We start from the raw sequence: 27,361 nt of genomic DNA, 5'->3' as shown, positions 1-27,361 counted from the left end.
GCGCAGTTTAAAGGCCGTGACAAACGTTGGGTCACCCTGAGTGCTGATCAACGGCCAGCTGAATTTAACACTTAGCCATGTAGCATTTTCTTGTATAATTCTCGACGTTTGTCTTACCGTAGAAGTGCTGTTTGTTTGCAGTCAGCCGGTGCTGACGGCTCCCTCGCTGTGATAAATGCAGACAGATGGCGACTCATGTCTCTAAATACTGTAAGTGGATTATCTCCAGGTAATCCTGTGTAAACTACTCTAGTAACTGTGAAACACTGATGGTGAGTGGGTACCAACGTTGGGACAAGTTAGCCTACAGGCTACTGTACAATTGGAGGGCCATTTGTTACACCTGTGCACTTTAAATTATGTACCTGCAAGCGTTTTGGTCACTGCTCACTTCACCCTGTTAAAATATTGCCACTGGGTTAAATAGCCATTTGCAGTTATATAGCCAAGTGTGAAGGCTAATGTAACAACAAATACTGCTTTTAGCTGTGTCTCTCCATTTTACTCAGTAAATACCATTTTGCAATAAATCACTGTACATATAATCTTCTGTGGCTGTGTCTTACACTACTGTCAAACATGCAGGTTGCAGCTCCACCTACTTACCTTAACCTGTCTTTCAGCATCCCTGCCAGTGTTGTCATCTGCTGTGAAAACCGATATCCTTGTGACAAAGGTTCTCCTGGGCTCAGAGGTAAGCTTTGTGTGAATATTCACCTGTGTGCATGATGCAGGTTAGTGCAGTCAACCAGATCCCTCACTATCTACCTGTGTGTATGTATGTGTGTGTGTGTGTGTGTGTGTGTGTGAGAGAGAGAGAGAGAGAGAGAGACAAACAAGAGCAGTGATGCAGCACCTGCTGATGTGTGTGTGTGTATTCCTACCTACCTACCTACCTGTGTGTGTGAATCGGTGCAGTATCTGTGTCTGTCTGTGAAGCTGGCTTGTGTGGCAGATGGACTGGACTGGACTGGACTGGACTGATCTGATCCATGCAGAGCACAAGAATGGTTCTGCCTGCTGTGACCTGGATCTGACTGGAGACCATTGTCCCAGGTGGCAGTGGGACCTAGTTGATATAAATACTAACCAATCACAAAAAGCCTCATTCTGAATGAGGCTAACCAAAAGGAGGGAGGTGAGGGAGGGAAAGTGGATTGAGATGGAAAATGAGGGAGTGATGTCGGGGTGGGTGGCAAAGTAAATTTAGAGGGGGTATAGGCTGCAAGAAAGTGAGTGAGGCAGAGTAGACGGAGACAAAGAATGGAGGCAGAAATTTAAGTGACTGGTAAAAGTGAAATGTGACAGACTCTGGTTGGCAGTTAAATGCGCTGTGTGGTATATGTGTGTAAAACAGTGAATTATAGGTATGATGGCTGCTGGGTGATAAAAGCTAATTCCTTCTTTTTAACTCCTAAGCAGTATTTATAATTGATGGTGGATATGGGGATCTGTGTATGCTGACATAATCCTCAACACTCATTTCTCTCACCAGCAGCAGGTCACCTTGACTTCTTCTACATTGGTGTTCTTCCCTCCCCAGGCTCACATAAGGATTTTCTTTTTTAATTGGCTATTATGACATTCATGTCTACACACACTCTCTCCTTTACTCTCCCTCTCTCTCTCTCTCTCACACACACAGTCAGTATTCACAACACCGAGCAAGATATGGGATGATGGCTGTGTGTGCTCACACATCAGTGCAATATGCAAAGCTAGTAGACACAGATTTATGACATGCCAGAACATATTCATCGCTGTCCCTCTTGAATTTATGAGAAGGTCACTGAGTTGGCTGATATCACCTTATCATAAATGCTGTACAGCTGATAAGTGACAAGACACTTCAGTACAGAAATGCCCCAAACATAAGTTTTCGATTAATGTACAGAGTTTGTCCACCAGAGTGAGCTTCATTTTTTCAGTTGTAATATGTCCTGCTTGGTATATATGTTGGTTTTAATTCTTTCATGAGATTCTTTCATTGAAGGAATCCTTTTAAAAATGTTATGTATTTATGTAAAAAAAAACATTAACTTAGCACAATATCAGTATCTGATTTCAACATTCAGCATCTCTGTGGCTGTGGATACTAATTACAACTTTCAGTCTTTGATGAAGTGCTACTGCATTAGCACTATTAACTTAAAGAGTCAACTTAGAGAATAGGGGACAGCTACTTTCTTTAGACTGGGATACTCTCTGACAGCTGAATATATCAGCTCTCTCTCTCTCTGTGTGTGTGTGTGTGTGTCATGTAGGCAGCATTTGGCAGACAGTCATGCCCCATATGGTTATCTGCTCAGTCAGCCATGTTTAGAGTTTCCCAGCTTCACAAGGGAATTGCACTGGATCCTCTGAGCATTTAAATGCAGAGCCACACATAAATCACACACACATACACATGCTTTATACTGAACCCGTGACTCGGACAAACACACAGGTCAGCACGATGTAGCAGTTTTGCAGCTCTGCACAGTTTATGAGGTGCTGTGAATCAGTCTGACGTGTCCCCTAAACTGCACTTTTTATGGCTCAAGTGTTGGTGCATCTGTGAATCCATAAACAATGATACTGCCACTTTGTGTTTAGATGTGTGTATTGCACATACATTATTTTAACAACAGCAGCAACATTGATATAATTCTTTGTAGTTGGATACGTACAGCTTGGCACAAACACTGGCAGTTATAGATTCAATGCTCACCAGTGTCAAAGATGACAAAAACCTACCGTCATCTTACTGAGATGTGTTTTGGAGAAGAAGAAGTGTCAGATTTACATACAATTATGTTGTTGTTTTTTTATGTTTAGTGCAGTAGGCTGCAGTTATTGTAGAAAATATGTGGTGATTGTGCAACTGAAAGTCAAACCCTTAACAGATGAAACTGAAACGGTTTGGTGACATTTATTCCAATACTAGGTCAGAAAGACAACTTTGATGTCAAAAAGGCAATATTATTAGTTATTAATTTCTGTATTCTATTTCTAAATACAATTATTTTTTGCCAGACATAGTGAATACTGAAAGCTAAACTTTACCACGGTTTTAGTCGTTTCAATTTGTCTTAAAAACAGAGCATCAGAAATTCTGAGACGGCTGAACTGGCACACACACACACACAGTTTTATTTTAGCAATCACCCTCCAGTATTTCAGTCATGCATGCTGAAGAGCTGTTTCAAATAGATGCACTAAGGCAAGCGTCAACATCCACACACGCAGTTGCAACAGGTGTACACTTTCACACGTTTTAATTCACCTGATGCAGTAAAACGCAGGGCTTTCACCTGATCAGTATGCAGGATGAAGGGAAAAAAGAGGATCTACTGTACGTTGGAGGAGCCTGAGATATGACAGTAATTCTCCTGCCTCCCTCGTGTCTCATTTATCATTCTCTTTGCCCTCGTCTTTCTCTCTGCCTTCCCATGCTTTTCCAGAGCAGACACACACACACAGAATAAATCCCTAAATTCTTCTTGCATCTTCTGTTCCCCCTCCTCTTCCTGTCTTCTCATAGCGTATGCATGAGACATAAGTTTTGGTTTTAGGCAGTTCTGAATGCTCAGAACCTCCCTACTCCTCACCATCTGCCCTCCCTCACTCCCTCCCTCCCTCCCTCCCGTCCTCCCTTCGTTGCGGTTGGCTGTGGTCATCCGGGTGACAGGCTGCATCTCTTCTTTTGCTGCTGCCTCTCTCTCATCACTTGGGTTGAAACAAAACAAGTGAAACTAACGCTGCTTTGTGTTTTGTTTATACACCACTTCACATGAGGCATCCTTCAAGGCCACAGGAGTTGCATCTTGCACTGATCTTTATTTAGGCGCATCAAAGCCTCTGTATACAGAAGCAATGTTCACATACAGCTTGGTTCTGCCATGTTTCCTTAACACTGACTATGCTCTGTTTTGTTTCTGCCTTTCTCACCCCAATTTATAAATTCAGTTGATTATTATAATACTTTGAAGAATATAAAGAACATATCGTGATACAGCATTGGATCATTTATCTATGTATCTCTCTGCTCTCTCTCTCTGTGTCTATAAATATATATACAAACATACACACTATCTATGCAGAAAGGTGTGCAAAGGCAAGGAAAACTTTACTGTCTCCATTACATCCTGCTCTGCTCGGTGTATCAAGCATATAAACAGTTGCTTCAAAGCATTGTGTGGATAAGCAGCCTGTCAATTTGAAGATAATACTTTATATTATACTTTTTTCTTTTATACATCTTTTATATTCTCTTAAATACTGAGAAATGTGTTTGTATTCTTCATGGATTTGCTTGAGCTGCATTGCTCTGGGTGAGATGCTGTGTTTTCACTGAGGTGTGCACTGCTCTGCTTTATTTTGCCAAGGTTTGTAACTTAGCTTAAGAATCCTCAGAATTACATGACTTTTCCATCCTTCAGGAAGGATGGATTGGGGGGGGGGTTTGCAGTGAGTTTTGTAGCATGAGTTTATTAAATGTATCTGCAACTTGCCAGTGACATTTGTGAAACAAGACGGTCTTGCCATTTGCAACTGGCTTGGAAAGATACTGCTAGCAAATCACTCATGTGAGACACTTGTTGGAACATGAATATCATGATTGTTTACATGCCAATGTACTCTGAAGCATCCTCGTTAACTGCTTGGTTGGTTGTTTGGCCCTGAGGTCACGCTGGAGCTGCACCACAGCTGATCTGCCCTGCACACCACCCAGGTGCACAACACTGGCATAAATCCTTTGAAAGCACCTGTAGTGGCTGTACACAATACGCCTAAATAGCACTTGGAAGCATTATATGTATAGAAGGCTAATAGCAGGCTAACAAGTGACATGTTAATATCTTTAATTATGTCTCCAAGCATTGCACTGCAGTGTATGTCATGTTGTTTGTGAGACCTCCAGCTGCCCTACGGAAAAAAAAAATCCCATTAAGGCTGCCTGACACAAGTCATCTGCATGCCATGATGAAGGCAGCATCAGCAGCATCAGCATCAGCAGCCTGTAGTTGTGTGAGGCAGCTCGAAGCAGTTGGGCGGGGAGGGGGCGCAGCCGGAGCTCACAATCATTAACGACCACCGACAACCGGGAAGCCTCCTCCGGTTGCATCCCACCGTTCACCGTCACACGGCCGGGGAAAGATGGTCGCGGTGCAGACGTCCCCCAACTCGTCTCCGTCGGCGGAGTGGATCTGCTGCCTGGACAAAAGGTGGGTGAATGCACACTCTGAAAGACCCCTTGTGTCATCTCGACCCTTTTTCATTCACCCGCTTCAACGTGATTAAAAGCAACCGGCGATCGCTGCGTGTGCGGCGTGTGAGTGTGCAATAATAGCACTGAGACGCATCGGTTTGAGCAGATTATAGGCTGCTGTCATTATCAGAAGACACAAACAGCCACAAACGGTAGTGCATAATGATATACACTGGTTCCCCCTCTCCAGAAAGGTCCTGTTTTTGCGTAGTCTCGGTCATAAAGGCGTTGGTGGCTTCGAGGTTCACTGGGTTGTCTGCACGGCATGAGCTCTGATAGGTGGCTGCATGAGACGCACATGGTTTATGTCTGTCGGCTTAAATCAAAATAGCCACACATTAAAAATACTACGTTGCCGTGCATTTTAATGATTTTATTTTTCTTACTAAGTGAGGATAAGAAGCAGGTCGCTGTTCTGTTTTTTTTTTTCTCCCCCCTCGTGTTTTTTGCCACAGTGCCGCATGTCAGGCTATTTGTCTGCTCTGACCGAACAGGTTAGAATAACTGAACAACCATTTTAAGGTATGTTTATTAACAAGTCTTATTACTTATTTCGCAATCCAGAAGCGTCAGTGTTTCAGTCCATGCAGTATGTGCCCAGTAAAGGTCTCATGCTGCAGGAATACTGTGCCAAAAAAAGGCATAGCATCCAGGGGAGTGTGCTTGAATAAATAAACAAGATGAAATGGCAGCACATACACTAATTACCGAGGATGATACACCTCACACCTAAAACAAACAATGATACATGAGCCTGGCACCCCGCATCTCATACACCCACACATCCTGTACACACCTCACTATGACACATCCTCACGTTACCATTGGCAACCCGAAGCTACCATCTTGTCTTCTCATGCTCACCTGTAGTAAGTCTGGAGGCATGATGTAAATACAGTGTGCTGTTACATGTGTCTCCGACAGAAGCAGTTAAGGGCAGGGCTGCAACTAGCAGCTGAGTTGATGTACTGATTGTTTTCTCAGCTGATTGATTGTTTGGTCTCTGAAATGTTGTTCAAATGCCCGTCATATTTTTTCAGGGCCCGGCATGTTGTCAACACTTGACTTGTTTTGTCTGACCAACAGTCAAAAGCCCAAAGAAAACAATTTGCTATCATTAAAGATGCAAAATAGTCACATTTTGAAGCTGGTGTTACTATAGTTTGTATATTTTTACCAAAAAAAAAAAATCTGTTATAATGAGGTTTTATATATATTGTTGTGTAACAACAAATGTAGTTTGAAGAAAATATAAAATGAAGATAAAAACAACTACTGCCAGAAGCATAATTAGAAAATATAAGAATGACAATGACATGTAAAAACCTATAAAGCGTTATATACAATGTGAATGTTATTTAACTGAAAGAGCTGTACAGTTTTGTGCAGGAATGTGCAAACCTACTGAATGTGGGTGAATGTGAAAAAAATCATCACTATCAGGTTTAAAGAATAATTGCAAAGTGCAACAAGAAAGTAATTCATCAAAAATGTTTGTCAGTTAATTTTCTGATGATTGACCAATCAATTAGGTGTTTTTAGCATTAGTTTAGTGTAATTTGTTGTTAACTTTGGAGAACTGGGTAAAATATAGTATATAATCATGTGATCCTTGTGCTAATAAATGCTTAAAGCCATCCAGTGTGGTGTTGACAATCACCAAATGGCCTCAATCCTGCATGGCTTAAACTAAAAGCAGCCGATGTGCAGCTGTAGGTGAGTGTCACTAAGGGCAGAACGGGTCGTAATATTAGACTGGACAGGATCTTATTGTAGAGCACTCAGCGCTCCTCAGCCATGCACCTCCTTATTCAATCAATATCCAGCAGCCTGTGTGTGTGTGTGTGTGTGTTTCATCTACAGACACTGTTGACATGAGCAACTGAAGAGTGAGAGGTGTGGAGGAGAGGGAATGTAAAAGAAAGCAGGAGGTGAACATAACCACCGTGTGTCCAGAGACATTTATTGCTAATGAGTGTGAAGAATGGTAGAGAAGATCAGATCACACACACACACAAACACACACACACACACGGCACCAGTCCAGATGCCATTTGAGGTTTAGTGTCCTTCTGCTCTTGAAAAACAAGAAGTACGGAGCACTGTGACCATTTAATCTTCATATATGCTCAGGCTGGATGAGTCATTTTTCAGATGTTTATGCCGATTAATATTCAGTGTTTTTGACAGGATTTAGGTTGTTAGCAGTGATGCAGATGTGTGTTAGAAGAGCTGTGTACATAACAGTTCAAGAATCTCTCTACTACAGTAACTCGTTAATCTGCCAGCTTGGGAAATCTGTTTGTGTACAGGCTGTCTGACATTTTGGTTGGCTGCCACAAATCAACCTATTATTTATTTTGTCTGGAAACAGTGACTTATTTCCAGATGGATGTCTCCTAAAACAATCTGCACGACCTTCTGGTGTGTCTCAATTTTCTCTTCAGTGTGTCATGCTGGTTGATTTTGTGTGCGTGTGTGTGTGTGTGTGCGTGCGTGTGTGTGTGTGTGTGTGCGTGTGTGGCTATGATTTGTAGTTGAAAGCTGAGATCTTTGCTGACATGAATAGTTTGTGTATGTGCGTGTGTTTGTGTGTGGGGTGGGGGAGTGGGGTTGGCTGAGGAAGGGAGAAGCAAAGGAAGAGAGAAAAGGGCCTTGGAGGGGGAGTAAGATCAGGTGAACAGCTCTCAGGTCACATCCATCTCACAACGACTGGGGAGGAGGCAGATTCCTCTGGACAGGCAGGGAGCGAGCAAGCACAGGACAAACGGAAAAGAGAAAGCCGAGGATTTAACCGGGGGATTATGACTGACGTATCTTAACAGTTTCACTGTAGACAGATAGGTGAAGGGTGATGCTGGTGTCACCCATTCGACCCGTCAGAGTTAACCCTCCTGTCTGTCCTTGTTGTGGTGTGTGGGAGTCCACCCGTCTTAACCATTAACCCAGCCTACAGTGGAATATGACGCTTTGTCAAAGCTGAGGGCTTTGGGCCAATACGCTGGCAGCGGGAGGATGAGTCAGAGATTTAAAAAAAAAAAAAAAAACACGCTGAAAAGACTGGGAGAGAAAGAAAAGACCTGTTTGTAATGGCCCTGAGGTCTTGGCAGATGTTGTGGGACTGGAAAGATGTGTTGTGCAGTTCAGACCTGAAGGCTAAGTCTGCATTCATCTGGGAGCGCTGTCCTCGGTACGGAGGACAATCCACTGCAGCTCGGGGACACAAACACACGTGTGTTGATCCCTGTAAGTACATGTGCTTGTGGGTAAAACAGGGAGTCATCGCTGCCTGTGAGCTCGCAAAGAAGAAGTGAAGGGATAATAATGGGAGGAGGATAATGGGAGTGAGTGTCGGTGTGTTAGTGGTGGGACTTAATGGGTGGAGGGAAACATGAATGCACCAGTAATGGGGAGTGCAAAATGGGTATAGAAGGGGGCCATTTGTTCTTTTCCATCTTGCCTGGCGCGTTCCTGAGAGAAACAGGCGAGTCTTGAGAGAGGAGGAAAAATGGATGGAGATAAGAGAAATGTTTAGTGGTGGCAGACAAAGAGGAGAGAAAGCTGCAAGCGAGGGAAAGAGCTTAAAGAGGAGAGGGGATAGACGGTCTCTCGTCTGTGAAGGAGGTGCATTAGCAATTCTGTATGAACACACACACACACACACACGTGCAAGGATGAGTCACTAGCAAAGGAAAATAAGTGAATGAATGGGGCTGCAGCTTGTGTTACTCTGAGATGTTTTGGCTTTGTAGTTTTTTAGCGCCACATCGCAGAACAGAATGTTTAAGCTCTCAGATCAAACTTGTGTGTGTTCCCCTGTCTGCGCACACGTGTGGATGTCCAACAATGCTTGTTACTGTGCACGCTCAGATTTAAGCGTATTAGAAATGGCTGCAGTACAAATGAGATCTTACATCAACACCCTGTGGGGGGTCTGAACCGAGAGAAGTAACGCCTGCAGCTCTCAACTGTTATCACTAAGACACCAGGCGAAACAATGGAGCAGCGTAGACACACACACACACACACACACACGCAAATGCATAGCTATGGCTAAAACAATAGAGCCTCCTTAAAGGACGATACCATCGATTGCTATATTTAACATTACTGCCAACCACTTTTCAAAGCGCACTGTTGGGTTTTCAGATTTCTTTACCATGCAGAGATGAACTCACTTGAGATAAATAATCCATTGCAGTGAGAAAGTTACATCCTACAGTTTATTTAAAATAGTTTTGCAGTTAACGGGTGAAAACACTGATACGGTTCCTTAACAGCTAATGTTAAATCTAACGACTGGTTCTTTTGTGTGCAGGCCCTCGGAGCGCTCGGGAGAGGATGTGGACATTATATTGACCAGACTCAGAGAGGTCAAAGCCTTCCACAGGTTCCCACCTCCGCTGTTATTGCAGATCTGCGCTTGTGCCTTCTATGAATGCCTGGAGAAAGGCATCACGCGTATGTACATGTACACACACACACACACAAATGTAATGGTTGTAGGTTTTGTCTGTGACAATAGAAGCTTCCGAGGCTGTCAAGCACAGAATGGCTCTCTATAGTAAAGCAGTATAGTAGCATTATACAGTATACACAGTGTATGTTGTTATATGAGAGTCGTGCTACAGGGATCCCTTTGGTCTGTGAAGTATGAGTGTACTGCGATCATTTAAATTCATATGTACACGTCTTTGCATACCAATTATCCATTTATGAATCAGGTTGTGAATGTTAGCACATTTTATCGCTTTCTTGATAAGGTTTTGTATGGCTACAGTGAACAACCTTAAATAATTGCTTTAAAATATCAGAAAATTGTGCAAATATCAGTGCAAATAGTAGTAGATAATAGTAAATAAATCAAATGTTTTGACTCTAAACCATTGCAGCTGTTGTGGTTTGCTTATTTAAATTTGCAGTATGCACATCGTTTCTTTTCAGTTAAGGATAGAAAGAAAACTTCATGCACTTTTTACCGTTTGAAGTAAGTTTATATATTTTCTCACAAACAACTGCAAATATTTTAACTCTTTCATCTACTGGAGCAAACCAGTGTAAAAGTCAGCTGGACAAATGTCTCCTCTGAACAACAGTGATTGTTACATCATTTTGTTGTTGTATGTATGTTGTATGTCTCCATAGCGGATTTTACTTCACCATTGCCCTACACTGTTTAACATGTTTTACCGTCTGCAGTGTTTCGACAGGGAGACATAGGCACCAGCTGGTATGCTGTCCTGTCAGGCTCTCTGGATGTCAAAGTGTCAGAAACTGCCAACCACCAGGTGAGATCAGGTTCAAGCCGCTTCATACATAATAACATCTTTAGTTTCACTTCTGCTTGTTGTGTGTCTGTTGCACGTATGGTTCATTCTGTAATTTGCTCTCTGTTTTTGTGAAAGTGCAAGATTTGTTTATTTCATGGTTGACATTTTCCTACTTCCTCTTGTGCTATTTTTATCACAACCTTCTCAGTGGAGATCCATGCTTGCTCTACAAGTGCTCCTCATGTTAGAGAGCGGGTCCTGCACGACTCTCTTCAATGCTGACATTGTTCTGCTTCATTAGCTTGTGTCTCCCTGCTTAAACATTCCAGAGCAAAGCTGCCGCAGCACAGAGACCAAGTCCACTGAGAGCGATGCTTTCTGCTACTTGTTATGCCCTTTACGCCTGAGAGTGGAAACAGGGTTATACTGTGCATATAGAGGAGAAGAATGACGTGCGGGAGAAGAGAGAGAAAGATTTATTCCCGGTCAAAGTCGGAGATAAGAAGCCCCTCCACTGTAAAATGTCCTTTTCATGTATGTAGCCCTGAAGTGCCATTGGTGGCCTAGTTTCTGTAGCTATATTTGAAATGTCAGTTTGGACAGCTGAAAAGGTTTCCATAGTGTGCAGAATATTTGTCCAAATCAGTGAATAGTGCTGGTATATGTGCGTGTTTGGGTATGTGTATGTGTGTTCTCTTCCCTTCAGCCCGTCCAATTATATCCAGCACCTAGGGATGTTTTCATTACAGGAGACTCTGTTTGCTAGGCTTTCATATTTGAATCAGTTTGCATTAATTACCATAGTTTAGTCTGTCTGCTCTTCTTGTCTGTCCATTTGTATAAAACAAACCTTTGGATGTATGTTTTTGTGACTGCTGTGTGGTGTCTGTGTCTGTGGTCTGCAGTATTCAGTCAGTCAACAGAAAATAAATCAGCATAGCTTTGTCCAAAGTGTCTTGATAAGCTTAAGCATTAAGATTTCCCTTCATTGGAAGTAAGGGGCTGAGCCTAAGCCCTGAAAACAGCCCCATTCCACACCTGAATTCAGTAATAAAGAGGTGTGTCCCAGTACTTTTGCCTATATAGTGAGTTTTTAGTTTAGATTTAGCTTCCAATGATGCATTCGATCTTATTTAAGCCTTACTTTCAAACCTACTGGCTACCCCACATTTTTTTTTTCTTGTACAGGCTGTCGTTTAAATAAGTATGTTGTGCTTGTGTGCAGGATGCAGTCACCATCTGTACACTGGGGATCGGAACAGCGTTCGGGGAGTCCATCCTGGACAACACACCACGGCATGCTACCATTGTCAGCAGAGAGACCAGTGAGCTGCTCCGTATCGAGCAGAGGGAGTTCAAGAGCCTCTGGGAGGTGGGACGCAAAGAGTTTTACCAACTGTATGAGCTGCTGTACTGTATGTAGCAACCACATGATTCAGCATGAACTTTGCCTTGGTTCCATACCTAAAGCTTTCTGTCTTGGAAAGATGTGAACCTGTTGAGACAGCAGTTTTTAGACAACCTTCCATTGTGCCTTTAACCACAAGAGGGCTGTCTACCATAACAACGCCCTCTGTTCCACCTGCAGCCTTTTATGGCCATTGTTTTCAGAGCTTGCTGTGGCTTAGACCAGCACTCGTAAGTAGTGTGTTATGTGTTTAGTGTGGTTGAATTTAAAGGTGATAGGTATATATCAATCTTTGCAGCCTCATGAATAAAACAGTTGTGTGCGGACTTATTCTCTTGGGCTTCTGCTACTAATGGACTGAGTTTAGCACCTTCTGATTTCTGTCATTTAGACGGCTTAACCGGCTTGGACAAAAATATTTTTTCTATATAGTACATTGTAAGAGGAGAATATGTCCAGGTCGCCACTCCCAGGTGGTGATGTCAGCAGTTGCAGCAGATAGTAATCAAATGAAAGGGCAAAAAACAGTGCTGCATTAAAGATAGAAAAGGTCATACACTGTGGGGATTACAGTAGATAAGAGTATTGATATTTTTGGCTAATATTGCAACTTCCATCAATAAAATGCATCACTGTGTACCTAAGAGGGGAAAAAGACAATAATAATAATAAGCAATAATATTGTAGTATTGAATAAGTGAGTAGTGTTCAGGATATGAAAACTCACCATCAGCAGATATTGCAGACAGATACTGTATCATACAACCTGGAAAAATCAGCACTCAGAAACATGGCTTTGGACTGGCAGCTCCTTTGACAGTTGGCATTGTAGTAGTGGCCTCCCTGCAGGCCTCCTTGTTGAGGTCACCCTCTCCATTCACTGGGTCCCTCTCAGAGAGGAAGTCCTGGCACAGCAGTTATGGCAGTTTCACAGTCGGCACTACAAGTGTCTGCCCTGCTGTTCTGTCAGGCATTAGTCTCCTATTTCCATGTCCAAAAGTTTTCATTGATGTTCTAAATTCATTTAGTTTCTTTTCAATAGCTTTCATATTTAAAATTATTATAGGAAACTCGATAATTAACGTGTTTTTTGTTCACATTGAGGTCAGAGGTCAGGATTATAGAAATTATAGAAAGATTTTGAGTTTCTTGCTGTCTGCCTGAAGGAGACTCGCATAAGAACACATGTAGTTGTTTGTTCATATTTTGAGCCCATAAAAAAAACAACAACAAAAACGTCCATTTATAGGTGTACAATACTAAATCTAAATAATTCTCTGCTCTCAGCATCAGTGTAAAACACACACAAGAATCTATTCATTGTTGCCATTTATGAAAAAAATAGGACCTCTTCAGTATTATTATGTCTACATGAAATTAGCTTTACTGAAATGTGACGTCTCCATTTTATGACGCAGCAACATTTAAAAGTGAGATAAGACAATAATTGGTTAAAGCGTGTGTCCCATCTTGTTATCGGGCCTGTAGTGTGTTTGTTTGTCAGCTAAGTGCACTCAGTCTCCCTCTCTGCTGTCTATTTTAAGACAGTAGACATAAAACAGATAACGTTGCCCGAGGTTGTCCTCTTTTGAATCTTATTCAGCTCATAGTAAAAGGATCTTTGTGTTTTATGTATGTGTGTGTGTGTGTGTGTGTGTGTGTGTGTGTGTGTGTGTGTGTGGACTAATTTGTGTGCATGGACCTATGTGTGGCAAAGACTAGAAAGCTACAGGATGAATGCAGTCATGTGTTTGATGAAAGGATAAAAGAAAAAAAGCGCTGCTCCATAATTCTAGCACTAAGTGAAAGTGAGACGAATAAACAGGGTGTAAATGTGGAACAGCTTGTTGTTTCTGATGGATAGGTGTAAACATACAATTTACCAAACAGCAGATGGTTATTTGGCCTGAATTAAGTCTTTCTTACTTTCTTTTTCTACCCTCTTTTACCCCTCTGTCCCTTTCACCTGCTCCACATTTCTCTTGCCCACTTCCTCTCTCCTTTATTGGCCATGCTGTGTCTTTTGCCAGTCTCCTTCCTTGACTCCCCTCCTTCCCTCCATCATTACCCTCACTACTCTTTTATTTCCCTCCCCTGCTTCTTTTTTTCTGCCTCTCTCTCTCTCTTCCTCTCCTCACTCCTCCTCCACTAGAGTAGCTCGTTCGTACGGAGACTCACATCACTGTGGTAACCTGTGAGAGAAAGTGGTTTGGTTCTTGGCTCGATTGAGGCGAGAGTGGGGGTGAGAGACACTGGGGTGACTGTGAGTGTGTGTGTTTGTGTGTGTGTGTCAGAGAGAGAGACAGAGAGAGAGAGAGGGGAGGACGAAAGAAAGGAGAGCAGCTTGTTTTGTGCAGGATGCTATCCGGTGGCTTGTGTGTGAGTTGTAAAGGAGCAGAGGGCAGCTCTCTGAGGTTTCAGTCCCGCCGGTGTTAGGCAGCTGAGTCTGTGATCTCAGGTGAGTCTGACTCCTCCAGCCTAACACCATGTTGTCTGTGGTGCGCAGGTTTTGTTGTCTTCTCTTAAAAAGATATTGGAGCTACAAATTGAAATTGTTTTGCTGTGCTTTCTCTCTCTCTCTCTCTCTCTCTCTCTCTCTCTGTGTGTGTGTGTGTGTGTGTGTGTTTGACAGTCATCAGAGGTCATAGGTTGCTTGGCAGTGCCCTTGCATAAGAGGAGTGGCACATTCAGGCTCAAAATTTTCTGCACTGTGTGCTTCAGTGTCTCTGCTGTGGAAATGCAAACACAGATTGTTGTTTGTAACAGCTGTAAGAGCAGCATCTGTACATTCTCATTAATGCTGGTTTGAATGCTGCTGCTGTGTGTGTGTGTGTGTTATATAATGTTAGTTGTTCTGCATGTAAATGATCTTGGTTGTACAAAGGGCTTTGTTTTGAGGGGCACTTGCAGCGTGTGTGAATTCAAGTAAGACTGTGTATGTGTGTGTTAAAGAGACGGGTGATGGGTTTTGATGTTTAATAGCTGATGATGTCTTATAAGTGATCCTAACTGTACTGAGATGTACATTTTTTAAAGATTGACATATGTGACTAATTGACACATTTGTATGTATGTGTGTGTGTGTGTGTGTGTGTGTGTGTGTGTTTTGCAGAAGTATCGTCAGAGCTTGGCTGGACTTTTGGCCCCTCCTTATGGAGCTATGGAGAGTGGATCCAACAATGACAGTGGGTACACTCACACACACAAACATTCACACACTGTAAATAAACATTAGGCACCAAAGTCTGTCTAATGCACATCATAGAGACAAAGATATCCAGACGCACCTCTTTATGGGGGTTTTTCAGGGGCTGGTTTCAGCCCCTTACTTCCAGTGAAGAAAAATCTTAATGCTTGGACAATGCTATGCTTCCAACTTTGTGGCAACAGTTTGTTGCAGGCCTATAATGTCATTAAAGTCCCTGTTGCTATAATGGTCAGGTGCCCCAACTCTTGTCTATTTAGAGCATACTAAGTATGAAAGCCTGAAAAAGAAAGGGAGAATTTGACAGTCACGGTGCTTCCTTTTTAAGATATTATCCTTGTTCCCCACCCAGTATTAATGTAGAGCATGCCTTCATGTTTTTTAAGCTAAATGCTGAATAGGTTGTATTTTGGTGTTTGGAGGATGAAAAGTGTCTGCACATGTAAAAGTCTTCAATTTGACCAGCGTGACAAAAAATTTTTTCTCCGCAGGACTTGCAGACAAAGACAACATGAACTCAGACTCTGCAAACAAAGCTCACAACAAGGTAAACCCTCTCTACAGCTCACTGCTTGCAACCCAAAGGCCTGTCTTGGATTTGTATGAGAAGTAAAAAACAAAAGTTCAGCATAGCTTGATCCCTTAAATGAACTCTGCCAACAGCGTGTTGCAGCGAGCTGTGCCCTTCCTTGTGGCATGAAAAGAATGAATGAACTAAACTCAACCAATACACTGAGTGGCCCAGGCAGCGTCTGTTTGTCTTGGAGTCCTCTGCTCCTCACTGCTTGTGTCAGAGGATTTGTGTGGACTAGTGGACTAGAAGTCTAATTTTTTTGTTACCGCTAGCTAGTATTTGAGGGTGATGCTAGGGGTCTCTCAATCAAGGAAAAAAAATAGTTTGATGACATAGTGAAGTGTCTGATGTGACTCAGTCAGAACTGTTTGCAGTTAGGGTGTTGTTTTAAAGCTTTGTTCATGTTACATTTAGTCCCGTTTGCCAACAAAATGAAATGCAGTTACCTTGAAGAAAACTACTGATTTGTCTGGGTTTGAACATTATTGGAAACATGTGAGATGATGTTTGAGCAACAAAGCTAAATACATAATGAATGCCTGCTCGTTTTTAGACGGTTTCAAGTGGAAATGTTACTCAGAGCGTAGAGAGAAGATGGCAAACTGGACCACAGTGTCACAAAAGTGTGCACTGCTGCATACTTTCATGTTTGTGAATGAACCAGGATGTCAGAATGAAATTTGGAGGTGTTGTGTGTATTCTGTGAAGAGACCAGTGATGACTCACAGCTATGATCCTCTGTAGTTATGCTAATGCTAGCTAATGGATGCACGCAGAAGAAAGATCCCATCTGCTCAATTAGCATACTTTGCTTTGTTGTTTTTTTCCACAGCAGCTGTGTGTGTACACACATCTGCCCTTTCTCTCTGTTTCTAAGGTGCAGGTGTGATGTGTATAGGGTGTGTTTGCTTGAATGCACTGGGTGTTTTGGTACGGTTTTGCTGTTATGAGTGCTGTATAGTGCTGTAGTGTTACTAGCATTCACATTCATCTTAATTGCAATTTGTGCATCATAATCAAGGTTCGTAGTCATAATGATCAATTTTATTGTTACAATTTACTGTATTGTATTTATTCATATTTCCCCAGTAGAATTTATTTGAAATGCTCATCAGAATGAGCTATTTAACGTGTTAATAATAGCTTAGCTGGATGCTAAGATGTGTGTCGTTACTGTAGTCAGTTTGTAGTTTTTGGTGTAGATATTGGAGTGTGAGTGTGATAATATGGTGCTTTGGTTTCTTTCTTGTGCTGGTATTTCTCTTGCTGTTGTATGTACAAACATTAAAGCCCGGATGCAGTAGAAGTATCGTAGGTATTGACTCTTGGATCACAGTTTACAGTCAGTTTTCCAAACTACACCGGTGCTCCTGTTTGTCCTGTAGATTCCTTCAGATAAGCTGCAAAGAGCGGGGAAGGTTCTCCGCAACGCCATCCTGTCCAGAGCCCCACACATGATCCGAGACAGGAAGTACCACCTCAAAACATACAGGTGAGAGTATGTTTGTTCATAAGTCCTGCTGTGTGTTTACGAAGAATTCTGCATTCATACAGACTTGGAAAAAAATGCGTGTGTGTATTGTAGACAATGCTGTGTAGGCACAGAGCTGGTGGATTGGTTGGTCCTGCAGAGTGCCTGTGTTCTCACACGGTCTCATGCTGTCGGGATGTGGCAGGCGCTAGTGGAAGAAGGGGTGCTCAACCATGGTAAGTACAAAAAAACCCCACATTCACATTATCCTTGTTTTACTGTGTGTATGGTTAAGTGCATAACTTAAGCTCAAGTGCTATTCAGAATAAATTCAAAAATCAGTTAAATTTCTAGAGTGGAAATAAGATTTTGACCCCAACAAAATGTTTCTATTTGTGGAGTGGTGCTTTTTGCGGTGGTGTTGAAATTAGTTAGAAATTTTGAAGCAGGGACACAAAATACATATTGAATTTTATGCACTTCAGAGAAGATGTTTGAAATTATTCTCTGAGATGAGAAAGCTGAAAATCTCCAGGTGCGCATAGTTTGTCTGTTTAAATGTGTACGTTTGTGTTTTTTGACCACGCTGCTTGACTGCTCCTCAGTGGACCAGGAGCTGGGTTTCCAGGACAAGTACCTGTTCTACCGTTTTCTCGATGATGAGGAGGAGGACACGCCGTTGCCCAGCGAGGAGGAGAAGAGAGAGAGTGAGGAAGAGCTTCCAGAGACCATCCTCTTCCTCGCCCAGATTGGCCCAGATGCACTGCTGCGCATGATCCTCAGGAAATCGTCAGTAGCAGCCAAAAATTCGTTCATTCAAAAATTCATAAAATCATAATATTTTTTTGTAATATTTCAGTCCAGATTTTTCTGAACCAAATGTAATCCTAAACCAACATTTGTAATATACAGTAATTATTTTGTCAACAAATCATCTGTAGGGACTACTTTTGAAACAGCCGCACTGTTTAAGCATTAGGGCGTGGCATTACTAATTTTAGTACAGTGTAATAAGATTTGATGTGCGTACGTGAAGTCTTGAGGATGGGTTCATGCTGACTAACCCCTGTGTGTGTCTGCAGGCCTGGTCAGAGGACAGGGGATGACCTAGAGATCATCTATGATGAGCTGCTTCACATCAAGGCCTTAGCTCACCTCTCAAACACTGTGAGTCATCCTGTCCACTTTTCTTTTAAAGGGACAGGACGGTTTTTCAAGAAGGCCATTAGTTCTTGAGAGCCACTTGCTACAGTCTTTTTGTTTCTGAAGATCAGAGGGAAAAGTTTGTCGGCATTTCTCTCACCAGTGTAACTGAGCTTAGTTTTACACCATTCTGCTGTGTGTTGTTCACCATGTGGAGGAGGCCTGTAACGGATCCAGTAGGGTTTTTGTTGTAGTCATGCTTCATGTATTCCTAGAATTGGGACGTTGTTTGCGAAAATGACCTTGAAACAAGTGTCTCATTAACAGTTTTTTAAATCCTATTTCCCTCAGTTATCATTTAGAACAGTGTTATAAGTCTTATAAAGCTCTCTATCTATTCTATTCTCTCACATGTTTCTGCACTGCAGCTAAATCCAATGTAACTTTCATTATGTGCTCTGTAGGTGAAGAGGGAACTGTCGAGTGTTGTGATCTTCGAGTCGCATGCCAAAGCTGGGACTGTGTGTGAGTCTTCACTTTATCCAAATGCATTTTTACTGGTGCACATGTGACTGTGACAATCTAAACCTTTTACTGTAAAAAAATATATTTATAATGAAAAGTCTTACTTTGATGTATGGTATGATCATGTTCTATGTTTGGAAGTATTATTTCCATTATTTTGGGCCATTGGAGGATGTAAACAGGGAGGGTAATATTACCATGTAGTCTGTCACAGTAGTTGGCTGTAGGCTCCAATTTAAGCATTATTTTTGTCTATATTTGTTTGCATTTAGGCAACTTGGCACTATTACATAGGCCAAATTAGCTATTTGTAGCTTCTGTTTGCATTGTGCCCATGGAATTGGAGACCACTACTGTGTCACTGGATTACTTCGATTCTCATTTGACTTCAGGAGCTGTAAGGAACGTTGTCATTTTGCGATTTCTAAGCCAGTATATGAAGTTTATTTGCGATGTACAATAATCGCATTCTCGTGCAATCTAAAAATACCCGTAGCATGTCTGTGTGTTCAGGTTTCACTGAAATATGACTCCCTTGGTGGATGAATTTTGGCAGGAGAAGTTGCTGCTCACACTTCATGTCTTTCCTTCTGTGCTCCCCTTGCAGTTTGAAGACCTCTGGTGTATAGAATGTGTGTGTTAGTCATGTATGAGGTTTTAACATGTTTATCCTCTTTACCTTGCAGTGTTCAACCAAGGAGAAGAGGGCACATCATGGTACATCATTCAGAAGGGCTCTGTCAATGTGGTTATCTACGGCAAGGTGTGTGTTTGTGTTTGTGCATTTGTCCATGCTTTTCTTTCTTTCGTTTGAAACATGAGCATTGTTATATTTTTCTGCTCCAACTGATGATATTTCATCTGTAAGTAAAGGAATTAAAATGTGTAGCTGATCATGTCTGTATGGGGCAGACTGACAGTATCTACCCTGTGGGGCTGGGAAACACCAGCAGTGGAGTTTGGCAAACTCAGCTCAGCTCACCATGACTCATCACTGTGATTAAATAGCTGAAGGGGGGGTTGTGTGCATCTCGCGCCCCACTCAGATTTGCAACCACTGTACAGACAGATGTGCTCTCCATGCTTGTGTCCATGCATACACATTGATCATGCATGTACATACACACATGCATGCACTCTGCACACAAAGACAAGTACAGATGGTTGAACCCAGTCCTGAGTGCCGCTGCTCCTTCTTGATCCTTTTTTCAGGGTTCGAGACGACGAATAAACTGTGTATTTGATTTTTCTTGTGTCTTGGAGCGTGTTTGTTTTTATGTGCATTCATGCATGTGTGCATCTTAGGGGGTGGTGTGTACGCTTCACGAGGGTGATGACTTTGGGAAGCTGGCCCTGGTTACAGATTCACCTCGTGCTGCCTCCATAGTCCTGAGAGAAGACAACTGCCACTTTCTTCGTGTGGACAAGGAAGACTTCAACAGGATACTCAGGGTAAGGTCAACCAGACATTTGTCCTCTGATGGGTTTCAAGTATAATCACACACCCTTGGTCCAGACTGCATATTCAAACTGCTCCCCGCTGAACACCATCTGAGTTCATTTATTTGGGCTGCCTGAATTATCACAGTGCAGGTGATGCTGCCTGACTACGATGTTTGTCTCCCTCCTCTGACAGAGGAGCTATATTACATTTAAAAAGCAACATTATTGCATTTGACGTGGAGTGATGTTACTGATTTTGCCCATGCATCTTGCTGTATTTTTTATTTTTGTTTTAGGATGTGGAAGCCAACACTGTGCGTTTGAAAGAGCATGAACAAGCTGTGCTGGTGTTAGAAAAGAGTCCTCACACCTCCACCCTGGGAAGCATCAAGTATGTGAAAGGTGTTTTGCATATGTACAAATGTACAGTAGAATGTATCCCTCTTTGTGTGTGTGCTATGTGTTTTTTTTAAATATAAATTTCCACACCTCTCTTTTTTCTTGCAGGTACACTGTAATATCAGGAACACCAGAGAAGATTCTTGAGCACTTCCTGGAGACCATGAGGATGGATATACATCCCAGTGAACCAGGTAGCTGATAGAAATATATAAATAATACAAAATGAATGGGGCTTTTAGGCCTAAATGCATGAGTTGAATATATGGGTAACAGAGATGGTTCATATAAATGCATTGTGATAAAAGAAGTAGGATGGATAGAGAGATCCGCAGCATAATTGGATTAACAATGAATGGTGTTTTCACTACTTTTTGAACCTCTTGATCTCTTTCCTCTCCCGTCCATTTTTCGTCCTGTCTGTTAGACCCAGCCGTGGATGATTTTGTCCTCATGCACTGTGTCTTCATGCTCAACAGCCAGCTGTGCCCTTTGCTCATGTCACAATATCCTTTCTGACTTCTATATACAAGATTCCTTTTTTTTCCATACTGTCTGTAATCCCCACTTATCAGCTGAGTACACTTACAAATTTATAACTGTAGCCAAAATGTTATGTTGACAAGCCCCATAAGAAATCAGTGAATGCCTCTGTTGTTTGCTACATACTTTAAGAGCGCTACTGACAGCTTCTTGGACTGTGTAACTTCCTGTTTCTGCTTATGGAAGTGCTGAAGCAGCAGTTGACCGTAAAGCACTAATGAACTGCTCATTGAATCCACAGCTCCCTTCACACCATAGTAACAAGTTGTAATCCCAGCCAAGGAGGTCTTTTCTTATGGTCTTAGTCGTTGTAGTGCAATTGTTCAGCTGCTTGTGCTTTACCGGACTGGTGATTATACCCTCATTTCCTACATAGGATGCAGTAATGAGGGTTAGCTATAGCCTTGAGCAGGTTGAAATATCCATTCTATTTTGAGTGAAGCTATATATCATTGTTTGTTTGTGTGTTTAAGCTTGTCACATATGTAAAATCTACGCCTTTGTATTTATCTTTAACATTTTGTGCACCTACCATGCGGCTTCTCCGCCCGGCTCTGAACAGGAGAAGTTTGAGTACGCTCTCAACAGTAAAAGGAGGGCCCTCATTCTGGCCCTGCGCTGGGCTAACGCACACACATATCTGCTACAGGAAGAGCCTGCTTCAGTCTCGTTCCTCGAGGTGACCAAAAGCAAACTTCCAATTATCAACATAATTAACATAATTTACACTGATTATATGCATGCCCTGAGTGTGGCTCTTCCTCTGTCTCTGCAGGAGTTGTATGGCAGTTTATCAAATGACTCTCGGATGTTAAGAGCTTTGAAAGACCTGGCTCCTGACTTGGAGAAAGTTGTTAAATTACAGTATGTTTTCCAGCATCTGCATGTTAAACCTTCATTGTGATGTTTTGTGTACCAGATGCATTTATTGTGATTTTCTTTTGTGTCTGTGCATTTTGTAGTTCGGAAGAAGCCAAATCCATAAAAAAGGTATGTCCAGACTACTGTTTTTAACAAGGGTGTATAGTACATTTTTACTTGTTGTATGTATGCTGGCAACATGGTTGCTGACCACAGGCTGTCTTGTATAATTCGACAGAAAACCCTCATACGACAGTTCAGCAATGGAGAGGAGAGGCTGCAGAAGAAACAGCCCATTAGGAATCAAGATGACAGTAAGTTAGCATGAAGGTTAAGTTTGTTTTTTCTTTGCTGCTGATGTGACCCAAAGAATGAATGACTGTTGATCCCCAACCTTTCCCACAGTTCCACCATCACTCCAAAAAATGTTCATCATGTCAGTATTACTTCTGTATGTGCAGTTCTATTGAAGGTGTACTGCAGCGATCACACATACACGACTATCCGGGTTGCCGTGTCAGCGACGGGAAGAGAAGTGATCAGCGCTGTGGCCGACAAACTTGGCACCCCTGATGAGCTCCTGTTGGTCCACCTCAGCTCTGCTGGTGGTAAGAATACAGACTGATTCAGATATGAAAGAGAGTGTGACATCTACATTACCAACAAACAGATTATGAATCATTTCAGCGGCCTCTTGACTCGGACACATGAATACTCTCAACCTTGTCTTTAGGTTAGCATTAGGATGCATCTGTGTCATTACGACAACTGAGCTATCTTTACTTTTGTTACAGAAAAACAAATCCTGAAGCCTAATGACGTATCAGTGTTTTCTGCTCTGAGCATCAATGGGAGATTATTTGCCTGTGCTCGAGATCAACTCAACAGTCTGGTAAGAGATGAGTGTTTCTTCTGTTTACCTGAAATGTGAACTTTTTATGAACTGGATATACAGTAATAACTAGCGTGCATTTTTTGTTGAGACAGGTTCATGTGAGAACACAGATAACCATGCTTTATTATTGAACGTGTACTCTTGTTTTTTTTTCTTTTTCACATGCGTATGAATTTGTGTCTGCATGCCTCAGACTCCTCTTACAGACCAGGAGGGTCCCTCTGCAGGCTCCATGTCAACTTTTGAGCTGATGAGCTCTAAAGACCTGGCTTACCAAATGACCATGTTTGACTGGGAGCTCTTCAGCTGTGTGCATGAGGTATCACTCGTGCAGAAAAACCCTGCAAGAATAATGTTTGATAGATGACAGGTAGCAGCTAACTCCCTAACCTGCTCCCACTAACGTCTCCTCCCTCCTCTCCCCAGCACGAGCTGCTCTACCACACATTTGGTCGGCAGAACTTCAGGAGAACCACAGCCAATCTGGACCTGTTTCTGCGCAGGTTTAACCAGGTTCAGCTGTGGGTGGTCACCGAGGTCTGTCTTTGTGGACAGCTCAGCAAGAGAGTCCAGCTCCTCAAGAAGTTCATCAAGATAGCTGCACAGTGAGTAGGAGCTGACGGTGACTGTCACACACTTCATATGCATTCTGGTTTACACAGGCAGTTAGATGACGAGCGTATCATACACATGTTTGAATGCTTTAGCTGCATTCAACTTTATGTCCTGCTTGTATTTGTCCATAGCTGTCGGGAGTTTAAGAACTTGAATTCATTCTTTGCCATCATTATGGGCATGAGCAACCCCGCTGTCAGCAGACTGAGCCAGACGTGGGAGGTGAACATTGTTTAATCTAGACTTTCAATGAACTCTCTGGGTGTATTTCACTGTTGTTTAAGTACTACACTTTTATCTCCTGCTTTTCTGGGCAGAAACTTCCCACCAAGTTTAAGAAGTTCTATGCTGAGTTTGAGAGTATGATGGTGAGTTACATGTATTGTATTGTGTTGAGATGGCAGCAGAAGTTTATCAATGGATAGATTAAAAATGTGTATAACAGTGGTGGATGGATATATTCAGAGCTTTTACTTGAGTAAAAATACTAATGCTATGCTATGAAAACACTCTGTTACCTGTAGAGGTTACTTAAGTAAAAGTATTTTAAAAATGACTGTTATATTTGATTAGATTATTATTACCCATGCATTAGTGTTAAAGCAGGAAACAGAAACATGAAAACATATAAAAATATGTGATTGGAATGACGTGGGTAAAACTCAAGTAAAATCCAAGTACCTCAAATGTGTACCTTTGTACAGTGCTTGTACAATAATAATTTTATTTATTTATTCTTTTTTTTTTTTTTTTTTTTTTTTTTTAGTAATTTTTAGTTGAACTGGGCTCCAGATGTCTTAGAAATTGACAGTTTTTATGTTTGGTGACAGGACCCATCGAGAAACCACCGGTCCTACCGACTCACTGTCACCAAACTGGAACCACCAATCATCCCCTTCATGCCTCTCCTGCTTAAAGGTACGACTCAGTGTTCTGCCCAGAATAGCCCGGTCACTGTGTCATATGGCGATGAACTGTGGGAGGAACATGGCTGCTGTTAAATTTACTTCCTGTCTTTACAGATATGACATTTACACATGAGGGCAACAAGACCTTCATTGACAATATGGTCAATTTTGAGAAAATGGTGAGTTTCTGTGCACACTGAAAGGACAAATGAATTTATTTTATGTTTTATGTGCCATACTGTTTTTCACTAAAAATTGATGTAATATCTAAAGTGCCTCTCACCCTCATCTCCTCAGCGCATTATAGCTAACACAATTCGGCAAGTGAGGTACTGTAGAAGCCAGCAGTTCAGTAAGTCTGCTTCTTCCTTATCAGCACACATTAATCACATTTGCACACTGACTTCGCACGCGTCATTCCGATCACATATTTTTTGTTTCTTCTCTTGCTGCCGTAGATCCCGACATATGCCAACCCAACAAAAATCAAGCAGAGGTGAGGGGTTACGTTAGGAAGCTCTGCGTGATCGACAACCAGAGGGCACTGACGCAGCTCTCCTACAGGCTGGAGCCTCGGCGGACATGAGCTCCACACGTTCCCCCACTATCGCCTTCTCTGTGACGTTAGCATTAAAACACACGCACACACACACACACACACACATTACCTGGATAAAATAACTCAACACAGCTGGTCGTAGCAAATCACAAGAGTTAATGACTTTAGCACTATTATGGACTACTTTGGATCAAGGACTTATACTGTGCCATTAAAAGCCTCTTCTTCCTGGACAGATGCTGTTCAGCTGCTCTCTTGTCGCTGTGTCTCCGAGGGTTTTAACCGTACTTGTTGTTACTGTGTGGGACCTGTTAGATAGAAGTGTAATGTATAGAACTGGAATCAGTATCCTGCATGATTGAACTTCATAGGCTTTGTGTTCTATACAGTGGATTTCTATCGGAGTGCCCTGTAATGTTGTGTTACCCCAAACGAGCCCTAGTTTACAATATATTACTGTACCTGCCTGTAAAGCGAACCTTATTGTCCTGATGATCTTAGACAGAAAAATCAGAAAGCCCCATAAACCCTATAATAATAAGCTAGACTCTTCATTTTCCCTGTTAAATTAACAGATAAATATGAAAACTGAAAGTATGTATTTACTTCATAATGATTATATCCAAGTTTTTGAAAATCTTTAGGATGTGCTGTCCTTTAGATAAATATCAGTGTCCCTTAACAAGTCAGACATTTCAAAACTACGAAACAGAGTATTATTTGGATTAAAGCCCTTAATAGTATTGCAAAAAGTAGTCACTACAGTATTGCGTTTTATTTTTGCAACTCCTGAAGAATATAAATTATTCCAGCTGATAAAGTTGCTTGGTCTGATCTGCTCTGAGTTCAGCCGTATAATCAGATCATCCTACTTTGATTTGGCAGCACTGATCTAGACACAAAGAGTCTAAAGGCAACTTCTCCTTTGAGGGGAAATCTTCTCATCTCTACCAGTCGTGATCAGCTCATGTAATTTTATTTTTATATAAGTGGGTGTAGATTTTGAGTGTGTTTTGACAAGTGTCATTAATTTTCCTTTGATCTCAGGAGCTTTTGATGTGATGTGGTGTGTGTCGAGAACTGCTGTGAGGCTGGCTTTTCCCCAGAGCGGCCTGTAACCGTAATGTATGTGTGGTCTGCCTTGTAAATAAAAATAGCTAATTTAACATTGCTCATGCTTTGATGACATTCTTCAAAAGGAGTTTTTTTTTTTCCCCCTGCAAGAGGTGGAGAGTCTCGGGACGGTGATGGTGATCGTCCTGAGTCTCTGGGAGCACAGGCACATCAACATGTCCAAACTTCTTATTTCAGTCACTTTACTAACTCTGAGGAGTACCATTCAGCCTGTGTAAACAGCTGTAAGATGTCTTTTGCGTCATTTGAATGTAAGATGCTACTGAGCCAATCTACAGGACATGTAGGAGCATCCAGCACTTTTGAAGCTTGAACTGATATTTGCTTCTCTGCAACAAGAACTTTTTCTTTGCATCTCGTCTCTTGATGTCAACAATAAATCACGAGGCTGTTTTTTTTTGACACGGTAACGGTTGTATTCTGATGTACGGTAACAATTTGACGCAGATAGTCACGGTTCCGCAGAGGTGGAACATTTTTTGACTTTGAGTGCTGGAAATCAACCACATGACCTTTCCTCGCCCATCATCCTACTGTGTCTGAATGTGTCCCCTCTGAATTTAGTTCTATAGTTCTAACCTTGAAACCACACTTTACAGTGTTTATCTTACCCAACACTTTTGTATTGTGGGGTGCAGTGAATCAGGGCAACTTTCTGGGAACTGCTAGCAGTCCTTCAGACTTTGAGTCATGTTTTATTTCTCCAATGAATCACCATTAAATCTCCTCTTGCACTTCATTACTGTCAACAACTGACAAGTGCCCTAACTTCCCTGAGCTGATCTCACCTGTCTCTGCTCAGTGATGTTAGCACGGCTGTCCTGCTTGATGATGTCACTGGGTCATTCCTGTCATGTTGAGTAACACTGCCCAGGGTGTGTGTGTGTGTGTATGTGTATGTTTTTTTTTTAGATACAGAGTGTGAGATATGGATTTAGGTGTTTGTGGCAGTCACCCTCATTGCTAACTGATTTATTATGTCTGCCACGCTACTATAGGCCAGAGCTGTATATCTGTGTGTGTGTGTGTGGCGTACAGAGAGCTTTATATAGCCACAGTTATCCAGGAAGGAATGCCCTGGATGCCAGTGACCATATTTGAACAGTGCGTCTGCTACAGGCAGACCTCACACACACACACACACACACACTGACTGC

The 27,361-nt window shown here is 42.0% G+C and overlaps 1 protein-coding gene across 3 annotated transcripts; it reads left to right on the top strand.

Annotated features, from left to right (window-relative positions):
• The first annotated feature begins 1 nt into the window (after position 1).
• On the top strand, positions 2 to 26,242 carry LOC124069107 (rap guanine nucleotide exchange factor 4-like). Of its 3 annotated transcripts, XM_046407878.1 has the most exons (33): positions 184 to 210; positions 624 to 694; positions 3,555 to 3,557; positions 4,972 to 5,207; positions 9,570 to 9,712; positions 10,451 to 10,539; positions 11,747 to 11,893; positions 15,042 to 15,114; positions 15,626 to 15,681; positions 17,094 to 17,200; positions 17,294 to 17,415; positions 17,785 to 17,968; positions 18,262 to 18,346; positions 18,787 to 18,847; positions 19,534 to 19,610; positions 20,153 to 20,299; positions 20,587 to 20,681; positions 20,798 to 20,883; positions 21,117 to 21,195; positions 21,761 to 21,911; positions 22,008 to 22,096; positions 22,195 to 22,222; positions 22,332 to 22,407; positions 22,555 to 22,701; positions 22,888 to 22,985; positions 23,182 to 23,307; positions 23,415 to 23,593; positions 23,735 to 23,825; positions 23,921 to 23,971; positions 24,434 to 24,521; positions 24,626 to 24,690; positions 24,809 to 24,863; positions 24,970 to 26,242. In XM_046407878.1, exons 4-33 carry the CDS (start codon positions 5,140 to 5,142, stop codon positions 25,095 to 25,097), a joined length of 2,991 nt encoding a protein of 996 aa, XP_046263834.1. In that variant the 5' UTR covers positions 184 to 210; positions 624 to 694; positions 3,555 to 3,557; positions 4,972 to 5,139; the 3' UTR covers positions 25,098 to 26,242. The 3 variants fall into 3 exon arrangements, with proteins under 3 accessions (XP_046263836.1, XP_046263834.1, XP_046263835.1); XM_046407879.1 differs by lacking the exons at positions 184 to 210; positions 624 to 694; positions 3,555 to 3,557; positions 4,972 to 5,207; positions 9,570 to 9,712 and adding an exon at positions 10,851 to 11,055; XM_046407880.1 differs by lacking the exons at positions 3,555 to 3,557; positions 4,972 to 5,207; positions 9,570 to 9,712; positions 10,451 to 10,539; positions 11,747 to 11,893 and having other exon boundaries at positions 2 to 210.
• The last annotated feature ends 1,119 nt before the right edge of the window (positions 26,243 to 27,361 follow it).

This window comes from Scatophagus argus, chromosome 13 (assembly GCF_020382885.2).
Source record: "Scatophagus argus isolate fScaArg1 chromosome 13, fScaArg1.pri, whole genome shotgun sequence".
In the NCBI taxonomy this organism is placed as follows: Eukaryota; Metazoa; Chordata; class Actinopteri; family Scatophagidae; genus Scatophagus; species Scatophagus argus.
The sequence above is the reverse complement of the archived record's forward strand: the minus strand, read 5'-3'. Positions and strand labels throughout refer to the sequence as shown.

Bases quoted from the DNA above. Each gene is read 5' to 3' on its own strand.
- LOC124069107 (XM_046407878.1), top strand. From the start codon at position 5,140: ATGGTCGCGGTGCAGACGTCCCCCAACTCGTCTCCGTCGGCGGAGTGG. The intron at 11,894-15,041 runs GTGGGACGCAAA...TGTGTTTTGCAG, and splicing joins AGTTCAAGAGCCTCTGGGAG to AAGTATCGTCAGAGCTTGGC. The intron at 22,223-22,331 runs GTATGTCCAGAC...ATAATTCGACAG, and splicing joins AAGCCAAATCCATAAAAAAG to AAAACCCTCATACGACAGTT.